The following is a 21,226-nucleotide window of genomic DNA, read 5'->3' on the forward strand; positions in this document are numbered from 1 at the left end:
ATATATATATATATATGGACAACAGACGTTAAATGATGATATATAAAATTACAATGATCAGTTGCTGGTAATCACAGGCAAACAAAAAGTATTAAGTATTCAATATATGGCTAATGCAGAATGAAAAGCTAATTTATGTGAGGAAAAAAAAATCATCATTTACTGTTTCATAAATACACTTTAAATGGTTGAGTAGGATTGAAGCAAAGCTGAAATGCAAATGAAGTCAAAATCAAAAGATAAAAGCAAATAATGCTTAAGGTCATAAGCATCAATGTAGAGTTAACATTAATTGGTTTTACAACAATTAATTATGGTGAGGGGAAAGACACGTTAGACATAAATTAAGGAGATGAAATTTTATATGAATGTTTATGCATTGTTCTTTCCATTACAGTTGATGATTCATGCATACAGAAATGCTGGTGTTTGTTAGTTTTTATACGAAGATGGCCGGATTGTAAAATGTCTACAACCTATTTGCACAAGTTGTTGCATTGTTGGCTAATGATTTTGTTGAGAAATATAAAATACTTAAATTACAATTAAAATATGGGGTAGAAGAATATGAAAGTTTGGAGATAGTTTTATTAAGAATCTGGTGGATTTTATGGTGTAAGGTGAAAGTGTTTCTTCTTTGCAACCAAGCATATTTCCTTTCCTATTGTTTTGTATTGGTCAGTAGGAAGCAGTTGTCAACAGATTTTATCCTTAGAGCTGCTTTTGACAAACACTTCATTATTGAGATGTGTGTGAAAATGTCTTTCTATTAAAACAGTAATTGGGAAAACAAAATGAGAAATGAGGTTGTGCTTAGGATGTCTTTGCATATATATAATTTGTAGTACAGGTAATAAAATAATTTATATATACAAACACACACATATATATATATCTTACATTGACTCCAGTACTCAGCTGGTACTTATTTTGGATCTTTTTTAAAACGGGGGCCACATTTTTCATTAATGTTTTACGTAGTGTTTTTGGTACCGAAAGACTTTCAAACTTCGTATACTTATCTATTTTGTGTTATAGAACAGAAAAATATTTTTGTATTCGAATTTATTTCATGTAAAAAATTGTCTTATTTCGATAATTTCAACCAATCACTGACGTCCATTCAGTCGATATACATTAAGTGCCGACTACATAAACAAACGATTCTTCGTTTTATTTGCTTTTTTCATTTTAAATTTGATTTAACCCTAACCCTAACTCTAACCCTAGGGTTAGGGTTAGGGTTAATTGTTTCAGAATCGTTTGTTTATGTAGTCGGCACTTAATGTATATCGGCTGAATGGACGTCAGTGATTGGTTGAAATTACAGAAATACGACAACTTTAACATGGAATAATTTATGGATTTCTTTTTTTTTTAAGAAGATTAAGAGAAAAAGATGTTTTATATGACACATTCTACCAGTGTTCCAAGTTTCAAAGTGTTTCGTTAATGAAAAATGTGGCCCCCGTTTTAAAAAAGATCCCTTATTTTATCAACCCCCAAACGATGAAAAGCAAAGTCAACCTCAACAGAATTTGAACTCAGAACAAGACATGAAATACTGACAAGCATTTTGCCCAGTGTGTTAATGATCCTGCCAGTTTGCCACCTTAACCCATTACCAACCAGTGACCTCATATGAGATCACTTAAAAATTACAAATTTCCTAATCATCTGTCAATATTTACACATATCTAACCTTTTTGCTATATCTACTAGGTATATTTCTCTGATATTCAAATGAGGTTTGCTAATTTTTCACCCAATATCTCGCTTATTTCTATTTAAAATGTTATTTTGATTATTCCAGCGTGTTTCTAAGGCTGTTTTATGCTAGAAATCAAAGTTTCATAAAAAAATTCCAGTTAATAGAATTATGGGAGGTAATGGGTTAAGATATCATCATCATCATCATCATAACAACCAATTTTCTTTGTTTGCATGAGTCAGATGAAATTTGTTGAAGCAGATTTTCTATGCCCAGATGACCTTCTTGTTGCCAATCATCACCCGTTTCCAGGTTAGATAATATTTCTCCGTATCATCCTAATACGTTCTTGCAGAATATTGAAAATGAATGATACTGCTTCTGTGGCAGTAATAAACATTTACAACTATCACCCGATGTCAAGGCAATGAGACACAAACACATATACATGCTCACACACACACTTATCTACTTCTATATCCATGAACTTTTAAAACTATTTTAACTATAAACTTATTACAGTAAATTCAATTTCCTTACACCTCCTTCTACTCTACTATCTTTTCTTATATTATTTAATCTTGTTTTGTTTTATTTTATTTCAACTTCCTCTTTTACCTTTCCTAACGTCTACTTATGGCATTATCCTGTTATCTTTATATATATATATATATTTACAATTAAAAGGGTAAAGGTTTATCAATTTATTAATTTATTAATAAATTAACAATTAATAATTTTTACCAAGCCCTTCGGTATGTAAACACCATTATAAGTATATATATATATATATAAATGTATGATGATATATATACATATAAATCATTGCTCCCCAACTATATGGTTCAAGGTTCAGCTCAACAATGTGGCACCTTGAGCGAGTAGTTTCTACTATAGCCACAGGCCCATCAAAGCTTTGTGAGTGGATTTTGTAGATGAAAACTGAAAGAAGCCAGTCATATATCATCATCATCATTTAGCATCCATTGTCCATGTTGGCATGGGTTGGACAGTTTGACCAAGGCTAGTAAGCTGAGGGGTTGCACATCTTTGAACAGGGCCTGGGGCTCAATTCAGACAGTTATTTGAAGCAGCTGGACGCTGTAGTCAAAGTCTGGATTGGAGAGGGTTGCTGTTGGACACGGACACACACACACACACAGAGTGAACCCTCGTTAAACCTTACTAATAATAGAAAGGTTGTCCGTTTTAACCAGTTGTCTGAGTTCACTGACATCATCATCATCATTATCATTTAACATCCGTTTTCCATGCTGGCATGGGTTGGACAGTTTGACAGGGGATGGCCAGCTGAAGTTCAGGCTCCCTGTCTCTTTTGGCAAGGTTTCTACAGCTGGATGCCCAGCAGAGTTAATATTTGAGGCATAATGACAGTTTAATTTGATGTTGCAAATCATAATTATGTTAAGGATATAATTTAAAAGCAAAAAATTATTTCAAAGTTTTTTTTTTTTTTGTGGTGGTGGTCGGGGGGAGGGAGGGGCAGGGAATACAAAATAAAATATATGAAAAGACATTGTCAAGAGATTATTGCTTAATAGAGAGTTTGGGTTTCTTGAGTAATAAATAGTTCATCATCCACACTATCTCTACTGTCACTAACAAGAGCTGTTAACATTTTGGATCCAGAGTCAACTGTGTCTCCTGTAAGGGGTCTGATATTTTCTCTGACATCTGTTTTTCCTGCTCCCTGAAATCTCCAATGAAAATCCTTCAAAATCATTTTCTACTTTGTACAGAAGTAGTTTCCGTTTGGCTAGACTCATTCATCTTCAGTGCCTTTCATGAAGCTGCTAAATTGAATATTGCCGACTTGAAGCTAAAATTCTTAATGTTTTTGTAAGTTCTTTGTTTTTATGTGTCTTATATTGCAACACAACACTGACAAACATTCCTTAATTTATAACCAGGTAGTCAAAGTTTTTTATTCTTAAAGGTTTGGGTATTTCAGGATAGTGACTGCCAATACTACCCAGTCTCATCTCCATTCTACACTTGGAAAAACAGGAACCTTTCTCATTTAGGTCATTTAACTTCTTCCTGAATGATTTGATTTCCTTAGTTGGTATGCTGCCTGCTTCACCATGGGTAATCTTATTACCAGTACCATGATGATTTCTAAAACTACCCATCACTAGCTTCAATATTCTTGATGCTCACATGTGGTAAACTAGCTTAGCAGCAGCATCTTAAGTTCCTACATCACAGATGTTGTTGCTTTGTGATTGTTGATCGTTTAACTATCTTATTACTGCTTTAACTTTTGTATCTTTGCAACGCCCATACACTTCCTTGCACTAACAGCTGATGCTTTAGAATTTGCTTCAATGAAAATACAGAGAGTTTGTCCTCAGCTTTACATATGTCCAAAGTTGTTTGCTTTTCAACATCATACACTTCAAATATATTCGTCATTGCAGTACTTGCCTCTAACTCCCTTATAAGTTGCAGTTTTTGATTCACAGATGAGATCACATGCTTCTTCTTCCGAATTATTACTATCTCTTGAAAATATAACATACAAGGCTAACATAAATTGGGTTGTGTTACATACAATGGTTGTCTCCATAGCATGCACTGTGTTGTGCCTAATAATCTAGCATTGCTTAAAATACATATACACTCTCTGATCAGTTCAATTAGACTTAATCCTGCAATCTGAATGTGTATTATTAAAATTGAAAACAAATTACATCCATGATGCTGAAAGATCAGAATGATTGTAAAGAAATTATGTTTCAATTAATAAATTTCATGTAGTGTTTATTAGAGGGGTGTGATGGGGAAGAAAAAGAGTAAGTTGTATATAAAAGACAATATGGAGAGAGAAACATGGAGGAGAGAGAAACATGGAGGAGAGGATGAATGGATTCATACAGTAGTGAATTAAAGGTCAGTTAGTTTGGGGAAGTTAGAAAAGAAGGGTAGCTTTGTGAGAAGGGAGTAAAAGTGAATGATAAATACAATATGGACCTTCAGTCCTTATTTTTCTTGTACTTTGTTTAAACTACCACAATACAAGTAACTATGAGATATTTATGTCTAAGTCCACATTGAAGTCTCATAGCAGGAGAAAGAAACACTAACTTTCTATTATAATGCATATGAGAGCCATGCAAAGTGGGAGATCATCATCATCGTCGTTTAATGTCCGCCTTCCATGCTAGCATGGGTTGGATGATTTGACTGAGGACTGGCGAACCAGAAGGCTGCACCAAGCTCCAATCTGATCTGGCAGAGTTTCTACAGCTGGATGCCCTTCCAAGGCATGGGGTACATTAGAGCTCGGTTTTTGGCTTCCTCCTGTATTACACTCCTCCTCCAAGTTAGGAAAGAGGTGTTTTAGACAAGATGTCCGTGTGAACTCCGATACACTAATGACCTATAAGTTCTTATAAGTGAATCTGAAGCAGAAAAAAAAAAAAAATCCAGACACAGAAAGAAAACCTAGAATTGAGAAGCCTCAAAGTAAACTTAGTAAAGAGTAAAGTAAGCAAGCAAGAAGATAAGATTCTGCTATCATAAGAGAAATGCCCTTGCTTAATCTGTAGCAAAAGGTAGGCAGGTATTCTGTTTGGTGTAAACTATGAATGTACAAGAAGTGTAGAGGGATCACAGTTAACAGAGAAGGCAGACTTCACATGTGGCACATGCACAGGGGCAATAAAGACTGAGAATACACGCAAAATAGACTCTCTCCAAATGTCTAGATGGTGCTCTAAAGTAGTTGATAGTTTCTGTTACCTAGTAGACCTAATTAGCAATCAAAGAGAGTGATCTGAAAGTATAGTAGCTAGAGTAAGCTCTGGCAAGAAAAGTACAAGAAGTTATTATCTTCATATACAGGAAGCTACATTGGACCAATTCTGCAGCATTCCTTTGATATAACTCGACAAAATCAAAACATTTGACATTTGACTTTGGGTATTTCCATGCCAAATGACAGTTGCCGAAATGGGAGGAGAGAAGAAAGTTAATGGGTTGTGTATGTGTACTTGTTCTTGTCTGTGTCTGTATGTGTGTATGCTTGTTCTTGTCTGTGTCTGTGCGTGCTTGTTCTTGTCTGTGTGTGCGCGTGCTTGTTCTTGTCTGTGTGTGTGCCTGTTCAGTTTTTATGTATTTATGTGTTGTGGAATATAAATATAATGAAATTATGCCAGCAAAGTCTTTCTCATTTTATACTTGAAGAAAAAAAAAGCCTTGCATATTTGTTCTTACCTGCACACAGACAAGAACAAGCACACACACACACAACCCATCAGCTTTCTTCTCTTCCTCCCATTTCGGCAACTGTCATTTGGCACAAAAATACCCAAAGTCAAATGTTGTCAAATGTTTTGATTTTGTCGAGTCACATCAAAGGAATGCTCAATCCTGCTCTATACATTCTCCCATCACACGCTCCTCCTCTACTGCCTGTCTCCACTGTCTGCCTCATACTCATGCACCTTTTGTCCCACATATCTTGAATCCTTATCATCACTCAACCTCTTGGTTTGCATTATCATGTTGCAGTGTGTGTGTGTGTGTGTGTGTGTGTGTGTGTGTGTGTGCATGTATGTTTCTATATCAGGATATGCAATTCATGCATCTATCTTTCAGGCATTTCACTTCATAGGGAGGATGGTGGGTGAGCAGAGATGTGGGATTGTGAGGGTCCTTTAGTTGAGTTGAGGTCATGGCTAGCGCCGGTGCCAGAGAAACACCCAGTACACTTTGCAAAGTGTAAGATTGTGATAACGCTTCGGTCTTGTTGAGTATTTGACACTTCTCTAATGATGGTATCACAAAAAAAAAAGCACCCATTATACTCGACAAAGTAGCAAATGTTAGGAAGGGCATTCTGCTGTAGAAGCAAAATCAAAAATAAAATGTGAATAAGTATGGAAAGTAGACATAAAATCATGGTTAGAATGATGACATGCATACATATTGATGTGTGTGTGTGTGTGTGTGTGTGTAGATATGCAGGCATGGCTGTGTGATTAAGAAGTTTGCTTTGCAACCAGATGGCTTTGAGTTCAATCCTAAAGCACAGGACCTTAGAGCTCTGGTCTAACAAAACCTTATGAATGAATATGGGACACAGAAACTTGCAGAAGCCAATCATGTATATATGCATGTGTGCAAGAATACCTCTGTGTGTGTGTGTGTGTGTGTGTGAGAGAGAGTCAGTCTCTCTCTGTCTCTCACACACATACACACACACACACACACAAGCGCGCGGGGCATGAAATCAAGTTCTGATTTGTTTGTATCCTAGAGTTGATTTCATAATCAAAAACCCTTCAAGTGGTGTATACACCAGTCGAGCAAATTATATGCATTAAAACTTGTTCCAGTGAAGTACAGCAATGCTAAAAGAATTATTAACCGCAGATATGGGAAAATTCTCGTGAAGTGCTGAAATAAAAGGGTTTGAGTAAACAAATTACGGAGAAACAAAAGGAATCAGACACTGAAAAGGAAATAAAATACTGCTATGGTGAGAAAACAGAAAGGAAAGATGTGGGCAAGAAAACGTAAAGACCAGTCCAAAAGTTTTCTACAACTTTTAAAAGAATCAAACTCTGAGCACCACTGTTTGAAGGAAGTGATTCACTGATTCTAAATGTTCAGCACACCATTGATACACAAATATCTGAACCCAGAGTTTTTAACAAAACATGGGGCCCTACATTCAAAAGGCTTCAACCATCAATTGCATAAGCCTAAAAGAAAGTGATGTAATAGCTGTCGTAGACAAAATGAGTAGAAACTCAGCAACTGGTTCTGATGACTTCCCAACAATTCCTAAAAACATGTATAAAGAAAAACATTCGGCAAATCACTTTAGTTATTTTTCAAAATCTTTCTGAAGACTGGCAAAAATCACCCAAAACCTGAAGACAGATATGCATCAAACCCAGAAAGAAGGAAGTAGAACAGAAGAAAAAATATTGCAGCTCTGTCTCTTTGTCTCCACACATATCAATGTCATGGAATGTATAACCAAGGAGAATTTGATATTGTTCTTACAGGAAAATGGCTTACTGGATAATAACCAGCATGGTTTTTGGCCAAAGCAGAAGCTGCTTCACACAACTTCTGCTGCAACAGCTACTTGACAAATCCAATGTTGATGTAATATATGTAGGCTTTACAAAGTCAATCAAGGGACAATACAGACTTTGCAACCTAAGTACAGTCAGAAAACTAAGAGAGTGAAATGACTTCCTAAAAGGCAGAAGTCAGATTGCTGCAACCAACAGTTCCCTCTCTGCAAAATCATCTGTTTCAAGCAGGATACTACAGGATATGGTCTTAGGGTCACATTAATGTTTGTAACAGTGTTATCACATTTATCCTTGGTTGTCAACATAGAACCACAGCCTATGCAATGTTGAAAATACAAATACATGAAAAGATATAAAAACTCTAAAGGGTATTGAAACTTTAGAGAAGGGCTGAAGAAAACAAAATGAAATTCAACAGATGCAAGTTTCATGTGTTTTGTTACTAGTCCTCCAATACAGAATATAGATACAAAGGACTGGAAGGAAGTACATAAAACAGAATCAAACACTGCATGGGAACTGTGAATTGTAATGAGTAACAATACAACATTCTACATGGACATTTGGAAAATAGTAGAAATATGCAGAAAATTCATAGGATCAATTCTGAGAACAATGAGAACAAGAGAATATATTAGTTCTGTGGTTGACCTTTGTTCTTAGACATATGGTCAGTATAGACTGCCAAGCTCAATATTGAACTGGAAGCAAACCAAACAAACCACAAAAAAATAGATTGATACCCAAATGCATTTATTGAAAGACTCTGAAAGAATATTATGCAATCATCTATATCTGGGAAATTCTAAAGGGATTGGTGCAAAAAAAAGTTTGGCATTCAAATTACACAAATACTAAACCATCATATTGCTGCCTACTCTTTCTAAAATGAGAACATTGTATTGCAACAGGCTGGGATTCAAGGGTCTATAGCTCTTCAATGTTTTCCTGCAAAACACAAGTAGTACGTGAAGAGTGGGTGTTAGCACTATCAAAATTGCATTAGATATGCAGCAGTACACAATCCCTGATGAATTTGTATTAAGGCAAGTGGCACAACTAACACTGGTAGCATTGAACTCTCATTCATCCTATACTGAGCACAAGGCTCAGACATACATCATAACCACACATTTATGGAAACACATCTACTCTCCAAATTACACAAACAAAACTTGTAAATATAAACATTTCAATTAAGTAACAATGAACCTTTTTGCTTTACTTTGTCAGTGATGAAATTTAGTATTTCATCACTGATGGGGACACTATATTTTTCTTACTATGTTATTGGGAGGCGCAATGGCCCAGTGGTTAGGGCAGCGGACTCGCGGTCATAGGATCGCAGTTTCAATTCCCAGACTGGGCGTTGTGAGTGTTTATTGAGCGAAAACACCTAAAGCTCCATGAGGCTCCGGCAGGGGATGGTGGCGAACCCTGCTGTACTCTTCCACCACAACTTTCTCTCACTCTTTCTTCCCATTTCTGTTGTACCTGTAATTCAAAAGGGTCAGCCTTGTCACACTGTGTCACGCTAAATATCCCCGAGAACTATGTTAAGGGTACACGTGTCTGTGGAGTGCTCAGCCACTTGCACGTTAATTTCACGAGCAGGCTGTTCCGTTGATCAGATCAACTGGAACCCTCGACGTCGTAAGCAACGGAGTGCCAACAAACTATGTTACTGACTGTGTAAATTTAACCTAGAGTCAGTGAATAAACCAATTATTATACATATTCCACATTTCATTTTACAATGAACTTGATATATCAAAAAAATTTGATTTCCTTTCACGATGTGTGTGTGTGTATCCCTGTCTTGATATCGTGTGATGATTTTAAATGAGTATTACCATCATACCGACAATGTTCATTTCCAGTTTCCCATGAAAAATAGGTTTGGTCAAGGGGAAATATTACTGTTTAGGTTGGTGACAGCAAGGGCATCTGGCCATAGGAAATCTGCCTCAATAAATTCCATTTGACCCATACAAACATGAAAAATGGGAATTAAATGATGTTAATGATGTCGTCAAAGCATCTATTGTAGAGACATTCAAATATTTTCATACAAACATAGTTTATGTAGCATGGTTAAAAGAATTTGACTTTGCTGAAATGGAATACAAAAAGCTATTGCAGTATGGTAAAACCATATTTTTTTGCCAATACTACCAGTAATTGAAAGAATACTTACTGCAAACTAGAAATACAAAACCCTATTACAATTAGAGAACATAAAAAAAAAAATTTTAATGTGTACTCCATGATGCAAAGGCTTCTCAGAGAAAACTTGAAGAAATGGTGAAAGCAGAGAAAATGTGAAGAAAGAATTTGAAAGTTTTTATGAAGAATATCTATCATAACTAAAGCAATGGAAAGACAACTTTGAACAGAGAGAAGATTTTGTGTGGTTAAATTCTGAAAGCACATCTTGACCCGGTTTTCAGAAGTTTGCAATTAAAATCAATCAAGGGATTGGAAAGCAAGTTGTAAACGTTGATAAACTGATGTGTTTGTTATTGCAAAGAACTTTTAGGTTTCTAAGGCAAAAGTTTGGGCAACAAAATTTTAAGGATGAAGGAAAGTGGCAAAATATCTTTCGTCAAATACAAAAGAAAAAAGTTATATATTAGTAAGAAATCTTAGTGTTTTGGTAGTATACCTTCTTTGTCTTCCTGATATTTCAGCACCCGTTGAATGAGTGTTTTCTGTAATAAATAATGTGCAGTCAGAAGAAGGAGGTAATGTGGTGGAAGCCTTCTGATCCAACTACGGTGCTTGAAATTTTTCAACAAATTAAATTAAATATGACAAATTTGTTAGAAAAGTAGTTTCAAGTGGAAATATGAATGCACTGATGATTAAATAAAATATTTTACGATAAAAACATGAATTTAGCTTGATTTACTCGACAATATTTTATATGTTCTGTCAAGTGAAGAATTCTCGCTTTGTACATCTTTTGAGTCTGATCACTGACTTAATGTCTCTCTGTCTTTTACTCCATTTCTCAAACTTCTATGGCATTAAGACAAATTGTACCAGGTCACACATATCACAACAGTACTTAGCCAAATCTGCCTCAATATAAGAAAATATGCAAGTATGTTAAATCCCTTCCCCAGTGAGAGAAAAGTGATGGAAAGAAGAGAGTCACATTCCATTAGTCCCCACCCAACATGCTACGGTTTGTTTAGACCTTGTGTGATATATACTCAATTGTTCAGGTTTCAACTCACATCATGGCAGCAACTCAGCATAACCACATGGTTCCAGGTTCAGTCCTACTGCATGGCACCTTGGGCAAGTACTTTCTGCTATAGTTCTGAGCTGACCAAAGACTTGTGAGTGGATATGGCAGGCAAAAACTGTAAACGTCCATTTCATGCGCGTGCATGTGTGTGCATCTTTGTCTTGACATAAGATAGTTGTAAATGATTTTCACTGTGACACAAGCAGTGTCATTCATTTCCAATATTCTGTGAAAAAGATGTCTGGCCATGGGGAAATATTACCTTATTTGGAAACAGGTGAGGGTTGGCAATAGAAAGAGCATCCAACAATAGAAAATCTGCCTTGACAAACTTTGTCCAACCCATACAAGCATGGAAAAGTGGACATTAAAACGATCATATTCATACAGACACAGACACGTGTGTGTATGTGTACACATACACACATCATCATTATTATCATTGTCTTTTAACTTCCATGTTTCATGCTGGTGTGGGTTGGACAGCTTGACAGGATCTGATGGGTCGAAGGACTGTATCATGCTCTGTCAGCTTTGGCATAGTTTCTATGGTTGGATGCCCTTCCTAATGCCAACCACTTTACAGAGCATACTGGATGCTTTTCTCATGGTACCAGCACTAGTGAGGTCACCTTGAAACTTCTGAGACTAAGATCCCCTACAACAGAGTAGGGCTACAAAAGAACAGGTTTCTACTCAAATAATATAAGAGAAGGTGAAAATTACAGGGAAATGGGTGACAGGTGAATATATTAAATGAACAAGTTCTGGAGAGAAAGGTAAGGAAGAGTAAATGATGTAAATATTTGGTAAGGTTGAGTGGGGATGTAATGAATGGATAAAGAGTAGGGTGGCCAAGCAATGATATGTGCTGTTGGAGACTAAGAGATGACTGACAATATAGAAAGGGGTGAAGAACAGCAAAACAGTAATAATTTAGTAAAGAAGAAGAGGGTGAAATAAAGGGAGATGTGTGGGCAGATAGGTTACAGTGTGACTAGAGAGACAGAGGTAGGGATTGAGTGAGATAGAGGGAGATATAGGACAGGTAGGTAAAAGAAATGTGAATGAGTGAGAGAGACAGACAGACAGACATACAGTGAGAGTTGATAGGTATGTAAGAGTACACTTACACACACCTATATATATATATTTATTTATAGTTGAAATTTACAGAAAAACAAGACAAAGACAGGTGTATAAACAACAAGCAGGTGTATTAGTTTGACACTCTTTAACAGAAAGGAACAAGAGGAAATAACAGGGAGAAAATAAAAAAAACTTCTGGCGTTAGCGCTATATACATATATAAGAGGGTGGGCTGTAAAGCTTATAGGCTGACCATGAAGGTGTGATGCTAGAGCTGTGAAATCTTGCCTGCATTAATTTCAGCTCATCTTATGAATAACTGCATTGTTTCTTTCCAGGTAAACTGACATCTGATTGTTCAAAGAAGACTTGAAAGTAACTAGTAGTGACTTCTCTTGAAAAACAACATTTGATATTGTGGTGCTATCAAGTACCTGCAGGAAAAAAGGTTTAGACCCCAAGGACATTTATCGTGACATGGTTGTTAGATTAGGGAATGATGCTCCATCTTTAGCAACAGTACAAAAGTGGGTAGTTGAATTTAGGAGGGAAAAGGCAAGTCTTGAAATAATCTATGGTCTGAACATCCTACAACTGCCACCACCAAGGAAAATATTGAGCATTTCACCACAAACTGATAGATGTCAGGCAACTGACTATAAATAAAATAACCAATGCTATTAGCATATCCCGTGAGAGAGTTGAGAATATTCTGCCCAATGAACTTGATATGATGAAAGTTTCTACTTGGTGGGTGTCATGTCTTCTGACATTTTATCAAAAGTGGACCAAGCTGATCACACCACTGGAAAATCTGACATTGTTTGAGGCAGATGCAGCTGGTTTCCTTGAACGTTCCCTAAGCCAGGATAAATATTGGATTCACCACTTTGAACCAGAGGCAAAGAGATAATCCATGCAAAGGAGATACCCCCTCCTCATCTGCTCCAAAAAAGTCATCGTCATTTCATCTGCAGGGAAGGTGAGGGCCTCAGTTTTAGTGGATGCAAATGGCTTTGTGTTTATAGACTATCTTCAAAAGGCCCACACCATTAATGGAGAATACTATGCCACCTTGCTGAGGCAGTTACAAAAGGCTATCAAGACCAAAGGTCCAGGAAAACTGACAAAATGGATCTTGTTTCATCAGGACAATGCTCCAGCACACAAGTTCTTGGTTTCAATGGCTGCTGTGCATGACTGTGGCTTTGAACTGGTTGACCACCCTCCCTATTCTCTGATTTGGCCCCATCTGACTATCATATGTTCCCCCAAAATGAAAATACACTTAGCTGAGAACGTGTATCGCAGTGATGATGACATCATATCTGTTGTTGATGAGTTTTTTTACCAACAGGATAAAAGCTTCTTCACCGGTGGGATCCAAGCATTGCAACACCAATGGAAGAAGTGTGTGTACCACAAGGGGGACCATGTTGAAAAACAATCCTCATTTGGTTAAACTTCATGAGTATTTAGGCCAGCCTATGAACTTTTTAGCTGACCCTCATGTATACATATAGATGTATGGATGCAAAACTTAAATGTGCAAGTACACTTGGTGACCTCACTAGTATTAGTGCTACAAAAAAAAAAAAAAAAGCACTCAGTGCATTCTGTGAAGTGGTTGGTATTAGTCATCCAGTCATAGAAACCACGCCAAGGCAGACATTCGAGCTCAATGCAGCCTTCTGACAGGTTGAATACTGTTGGAATATCCAATCCATTCCTGTATATAAAACACACATTAAATGATGATGATTTTTACATTAATGTGGCTAATTACCACAGAACCAGAGAGAACATAACACTGCTGTGGATAAAAGCTAAAAATTTAGAAATGCTCAGAGTTGACTCCTTGCATGATTAGCCAGATATTAATGTTAGCTAAACTGAAATATTTTCCCTAATAGCTATTTTTAAGCCTAGAGTGGTTAATTTTGATGTTTAACAAAATATTGAATATCATACTAGGAAACTACTACTACACTCTCGGAGTGGTTGGCGTTAAGAAGGGCATCCAGTTGAGATCAGAGGTATATAGAGATGGCTATAGTGAGTGAGGCTAAAATGAGAGGGGAGACATTGATGGTGGATATGAGAGAGAATTGAACATAAGAGTAAATATGAAGTAAGGCAGACCTAAGATGTAGCTCAGAGGAGAGAGAGGGGTAACTGAAGGCACAGAAAGTGGGTAATCAGTGAAAAATAGTGTGAGATGAGATGATAAAGAGAATATTAATACTATTAATATATCACAGGATACTAAAACCACATACTACTAAATCAGTTTATTTTAGCACAAAAGCTTAAAGTAAAGGCATTGAATAAAAGGTTTCTACTTTGGATATTTATAGAGCAAATGTCCCAAAATTTTAACGTCCACTTTTCCATGCTTCCATAGGTCAGATGGAATTTATTGAGGCAAATTTTCTATGGCTAGATACTCTCCTTATCACCAACCCTCACTTGTATCAAGTGACATGTTTTCACAGGAATTGGAAACAAAGGACAGCTCTTGTATGATGAAGACATTTGCAATTATTGGACAATGTCAAGAAAAGGTGATGTAAACACACCCATATGCACATAAACACACACATGAGAGTTACTACCACAGTTGACTAAAGCTCCTTTCCCTAAGAGTGAAAGGCAGAGTGTATGATGCATGGTAGGGAGACACAGGCCTTGAATGCAAAGGATTTGAGAAAACTAGAAAGAAATGAACCAAGCATGCTCCATTAGATATGCAATGTGAGGGTGTATGAACAGATTAGTACAGAGATGCTGTAGTTGGAAGACTCAGGGAGACCCAGGAAGATATGGGATGAAACAGTAAAAGCTGACCTCAAGACCAAGCTTGACAGAAAGGTTGATGAAGAACTGAGATCTCTGGCAATATGAAGTTCTAAAAAGGACTCCTCCTCCTCCTCCTCCACAAAACTGAGTCCTGGAAGTGCTGTTTCATGATCTCCCCTCCTATCATGTCTGCTTCTCACCCCCTTCCCACTCCACTCCTACAGACTACCCAACCAAGATGTCTTCTTCTCTTGTCCTCCCCTTTGGCAACTATATCTTACTATTCCTGCCACTTCCACCACCCACTCTTTTCTGCATCTCTCTATCTTCCCCACTTTATTGTTCTTATTCATCCACCCTTCAACCTAACTCATTTGGCAGACCCCCACCCATCCCCCTTCCCATCCAACCTTGTACTTTGTGGGGCCACCAGGGCACTTCATTGCCATTGTCTATCTCTTGTAACTCCTACTAATCATTTTCCTTTTCTCTCTCTCTCACTTTCCCCTACAAGATGTGAGAAGCCATGTAGATCCCTCTAATAGAACCTGCTCTGCTACCCAATTCTAATAGTAATCTCCTTGTCCCCTAACATGAATCAGACCTCCAGGTTTCGTAGCCTTAATGCCAAGCAGCCAACCACTTTACAGAGTGTACTGGGTGCAGCACTTATGAGTCCCCAAGATTAGGGATGCTCAGTTGGAGAGAGTTGCAGGCGATAAGCCTGTATTCAAGGGCAACCATGCATTTACCTAGCTTGATGTGTCTTTTCTCATCCTTTCTTACCACTTCTGGGTCTACCCCTTCCTCTACAATTTGAGATTGGCAACTCTTGATACAGTTGTGGCCATCTATACACATCACATGACTGTATCAGCAGTCTTCTCTCTTGCATGCTACATCTGATGCTATGTATACTGTTTTTCTCTCAAATCATTTACCTCTGTTGTATATGCACACTAACATTACCCATCCAGCAAAGCATACTAGCTTCATTTCTTTCAATTCTTCACATACCCTCAGTAGTCATAGCCAATGTCTCACTGCCATGTAGCACAGCTGTTTGTACACAGGCACCATACAATCTGACTTTCACTCTGGGGGAGAGGTCCTTTGTTACTAACAGATATAGTAGTTCTCTGAAATTTACCTAGCCTATTCTTATCCTAGCAGCTATGCTTTTGGAACAACCACCCCCAACTACTAACTTGGTCACCTAAGTAACGGAAACTGTCTACTACTTCCAGGGATTCCCCTGGCATATGAGGGAGTCTATTTTTTGTACAATCCTGGTGTTTAATGTACCTGCACATCTGCCATATGTAAAGACTACCTCCTCTGTTAGTCATCCAGTAATACTACTGCACCTCTTATGTGTCCACCGCTTGAATTGGCTACACCTTATGTTCACTAACCAATCATTTTGGTTTATTTTTGAATTACAAAAATTTCTATAGATTCTCTTGTAGTGAAATATACTGATCTATTACCATATAATGATTTTAATATTGCAGTAATTTTTGTAATGTAATAGACCATTAATTAATTAGAAGGCAAAATTTATGTAATTTTTAGAATTGTCCTAAATATTAGCAAAGACAGGTCTACTGATTTCAGTACCCAAGTGGTTAAAATAGCATATGAAAATGTATGCTGTATTTTCAAAACAAAAGCTGGTAGAGCAAAACTAATCTCATATTTGGAATCAACAGCACAAATACACACCAAAATAGGTCTAACTTTCGAAAGTTTGATAGCATATGGCCAGTGTAATCAAGTTTCTTTCAACAAAGGTCTTTAACAAATATGTGAAAAATTATCAACAAACCTGACTGGCTTCAGAGCCATTAGAACTAACTTCTTTAGTGAAGATTTTCATCTTTTCTTGATCCATATTCCACATAAGTAAGTAAAAATGTTAAGGAAAAGTTGATAAGAAAAGTAATATTGAAATTTTTTTCCTGAATAAAGAAATGATGACATATTTTCTGAGAATTTTTTTCTTTTCATAACAAATACTAACTTGGTGTAGAGAACTGAATCAAAGACTCAACAACATTAACAGGTGAAAGAGAAGGAAAACATGTGATAGATGGAAAATGCTGAGATCTGATGATTGAATGTAGCCACAGCAAAAGTAAACTAAAAAGCTTAATGAGAGGTATGATATACTTGTAGAAAAGTCAAACAAAAGAGGCAAAGGGAGGAAGTTTGTGTACTACGACAACTGAATTCTGACATTTCAAGCTAGAATATACTTAGAGGTGGTTAGCAGCACAGCCAGGATGTATATTCATTAGGTATCTGCATCAAGTAGAAGTACAGTAATATTAATTATAAGATTTGGAATAAAAGATGCTTGATCATTTTGAACAAAAATATTGAATTGCTGAAGTTCAATATTTGGAGCAGAGTTTGCTCAGAATTGTTTGGCAGCTACATTTAGCATTGTTTATGTTATAATGTAAATTGTATAAAATATTGTGGTTATTAGAACAATGTCTTCAAAAAAGTTTATCAGTGAAGTATGTAGGCGCAGGAGTGGCTGTGTGGTAAGTAGCTTGCTTACCAACCACATGGTTCCAGGTTCAGTCCCACTGTGTGGCACCTTGGGCAAGTGTCTTCTACTATAGCCTCGGGCCGACCAAAACCTTGTGAGTGGATTTGGTAGACGGAAACTGAAAGAAGCCCGTCGTACATATGTATATATACATATATATATATATATATATATACATATATGTATGTGTATGTATGTGTGTCTGTGCTTGTCCCCCCACCATCGCTTGACAACCGATGCTGGTGTGTTTACGTCCCCGTAACTTAGCAGTTCGGCAAAAAGAGACCGATAGAATAAGTACTAGGCTTCCAAAGAATAAGTCCTGGGGTCGATTTTCTCGACTAGAGGCGGTGCTCCAGCATGGCCGCAGTCAAATGACTGAAACAAGTAAAAGAGTTCAGGTTAAGTTAGTAACATATACATTGTGGGTGAAGGTGGTTGTATCAGTATCTTACAAGTATTTCTATAATCTTATATACAAAATTTTAAAAATTGTCTTTTGTTTTTTTTTACATTGCCAACCTATTTTAAATAACAATAATATCACTGACTTTTTTTTTTTTTGCATTGAAATATCATCATCATCATTTAACATAAGTTATCCATGCTCGCATGAGTTGCACGGTGTGACCAGAGCTGGCAGGCTGCACCAGACTCCAGTCTGATGTAGCATAGTTTCTACAGCTGGATGCCCCTCCTAACATGCCAACCACTTTACAGAGTATGCAGAGTGCTTTAACGTGGTACTGCAGGGATCTTTTACATGATGCCACACAGATGCTTTTACATGTCGCCATATGGAAGCTTTTACGTAGCATCACCACGAGTGCTTTACACCACCAGCAGGAATTGGTCTTAACATGTCTGCTGCAGAGTACAGGTCTTCTTGATTATAGCAAGGCACCAGGTATCTCAGTCTTTTGTCATCTCACCTGAAAGGTTCAGCTTCCTGAGGTCATCTTCAGTACTTCATCTCCTGTCTTCCTGGTCTCCCACTTCCATGTGTTCCACCCACTTTGGCAGATCAGCACGTTTTTATGGCGCTGTCGCTATCCATCCACATCACATGACCAAACTAATGCAGTCTTCCCTCTTGCACACAGCAACAAATTCCTCTTATGTCTCACTTCTCTCTCAGAGCACTGGCAATCTGCCAAAACCTGCACACTTACATTATACATCCAGTGAAGCAGACTAGGCCTCATTCCTTTGCATATCCTCTGCATTAATTCATTGGTTTTTGTGATGTTGATACTCAGACCAAACCAGCACTCCAATTTACAGTGAGGCTTTTCGTAACTGTATTGTTAAGACAACACTAACCTCTCCTTACTCTTTTAATTAAAACTAGTGGATTTATGGGGTTTTATGTGTTCTGCTTTTTGTAAAAGACTACATAGATTTTTATTAACAATAATTTTAATTGTATGAAAGAATTTCTAATGTCTTCTGTATTTAGTTGTGATATATTTCAATATTTTGTGCTTAAAATAGGTATCTTATTTTAAGTCTGATGGTGTTTGCTGTGCATATTAGCAAGTAAAAGATAATATCAACATCCTGCTAAATGTTTCATTTGTTTATATTTCATAAGCTAGTAAAAAAAACTAGTGGTGTCCAATATGTTTTACTCAAATTGAACGTTATTATTCAACCAGGATGCAAACTGCAGCATTTTATTTTTAAATCACTTTTTTGAAGATGCTACAATGCCAAAAAAAAAAAAGTGAATATAAGCAAGGTAGAAATCAGTTAATTAACAGTTTACCATTTCAACAAGTGTATAAATAAAAAAAAAAAAACAATCAGTCAATTACCTACAACTTTCAAATAATATTTTTGATGATATTTGTCAATATAGTCAAGGATATTTCAAATGTTTGATCAGGTTCTGAAATTTTTTCATCATCCAATGTATAGAGATACCTAAACAAAAACAAAAATTGAATGTAAAATTCAGAGAAACATTAATAACAAAGAAAATCTAATGAAGATTTCCAGCAAACATTCCAAAGATAAAACAGGATAAAAAAAATATTAAAAAAAACAATAATAAAAGAAAAATATTCAGGACTGCAAATGCTACTTTTTTGAAGAATTAATTTGATTATTCATGAATTAATAAAATTAACAACTGTGGTTGTAGCTTTTGAATCCAATTCCTCATACTGCAACAGTACAGGTCTCAAGAGGAGAGCCAACGATTCCATCATTTTCAACTGCAGAAACAACCAAACAGCTTCATTCAATGAACTCAACCAAAGAGAAACTTAAGCAATTGCAATGACTGAACTTCTAAGGCACCACATCCACCTTAAATTTGATTTGAAAAATTTTTTGTTTGTTTAGTACCAGAGCCAGAGGCACAATGGCCCAGTGGTTAGGGCAGCGGATTCGCGGTCATAGGATCGCGGTTTCGATTCCCAGACCGGGCGTTGTGAGTGTTTATTGAGCGAAAACACCTAAAGCTCCACGAGGCTCCGGCAGGGGATGGTGGCGAACCCTGCTGTACTCTTTCACCAGAACTTTCTCTCACTCTTACTTCCTGTTTCTGTTGTGCCTGTAATTCAAAAGGTCAGCCTTGTCACACTGTGTCACGCTGAATATCCCCGAGAGCTACATTAAGGGTACACGTGTCTGTGGAGTGCTCAGCCACTTGCACGTTAATTTCACAAGCAGGCTGTTCCGTTGAACGGATCAACTGGAACCCTCGACGTCGTAAGTGACGGAGTGCCAACAAACAAGACCAGAGCCAGAGAACTTTATTGAGGAAATCCCAACTATGTCCAGCCAGTAGCATCTGGTTTCCTCCACTAGTTCCTGCTCCTTATCTGTAAGTGTTATCACATTCTAGTTATCAACGGTTAGGATTTGTTCCCTTCTAGACCCTTTTTGAGGTCTCAAGATATGTAAACTTTGTGCATTGATTTCACACTTCCCAGGACAGGTTGCAAGCCCATCCCCAATTTTCACAGCATTGGATAGAGACTGCAATATACTTTATGGACTGACCCCTCCACCTAATGCCTGAACATGTCTCTTGTTACCCTGTTTAAACGACAATCTTGTATGAACACTTTTATTGCCTCTATACTAAATGATGATGATGATATTGCAATTTTTAAGGACTTATTTGTGTCATTTACAAATTTGGTAATTTTCTCAAATCAACAAAAGCAAGGCTTTATTTTGAGGTGGCCGTTACTCACCATGTCATAACTACATCACTAAGTTGTGAAAGTTTTCTTGAGAAATAACAAAGTCACCCAATGCTCCATTTCCCCTAACAGATTACTGTTGATACAGGGTTGCTTATTTGTCCAGTAAGTGCCTGCTAATCTCATAATTAACCATTGTTTCTGGTGGCCAGATCGCTAGCCATCATCTGTGACCTGTCTCTAACAATGCAGCTCTACAGAGAATTATTTTAAAAATGAAAGCAGAAATTTGAAAAAATAATAAACAAAGTAAAATTTGGATTGGAACAGACTGAAAATGAAGAATCAAGACAGAAATATCCTAACTTCAGAAGACAGAAGGTATGTAGAACTTTGCAAACCAATGTCTGTAATAACAGAAACAAAAAAATTAATTATTTGGTTATAATTGTATTTGTAATGTACTTACCAACAATCTTTGTTTATTCTTCCTAAAGTGTAGGCAACACCATCTGAATGCAAAGACAAAAATATAATAAACATGAGGAAAGACCTTAAGTAACGTAAGAAAACATT

At 36.9% G+C, this 21,226-nt stretch overlaps 1 protein-coding gene across 1 annotated transcript in view; it reads right to left on the minus strand.

Annotated features, from left to right (window-relative positions):
- Positions 1-21,226, minus strand: part of LOC106878897 (S-adenosylmethionine decarboxylase proenzyme 1) — a 48,288-nt gene that overhangs the window by 10,424 nt on the left and 16,638 nt on the right. The window contains exons 6-8 of the mRNA XM_014928246.2: positions 21,120-21,162; positions 19,364-19,418; positions 16,761-16,841 (exon numbers count right to left, since the gene is read on the minus strand). Coding sequence (XP_014783732.1) covers positions 16,761-16,841; positions 19,364-19,418; positions 21,120-21,162 — 179 coding nt within the window. The remainder of the gene's footprint in view (positions 1-16,760; positions 16,842-19,363; positions 19,419-21,119; positions 21,163-21,226) is intronic.

The sequence above is a fragment of the Octopus bimaculoides genome, chromosome 8 (genome assembly GCF_001194135.2).
Source record: "Octopus bimaculoides isolate UCB-OBI-ISO-001 chromosome 8, ASM119413v2, whole genome shotgun sequence".
NCBI classification, from domain to species: Eukaryota; Metazoa; Mollusca; class Cephalopoda; order Octopoda; family Octopodidae; genus Octopus; species Octopus bimaculoides.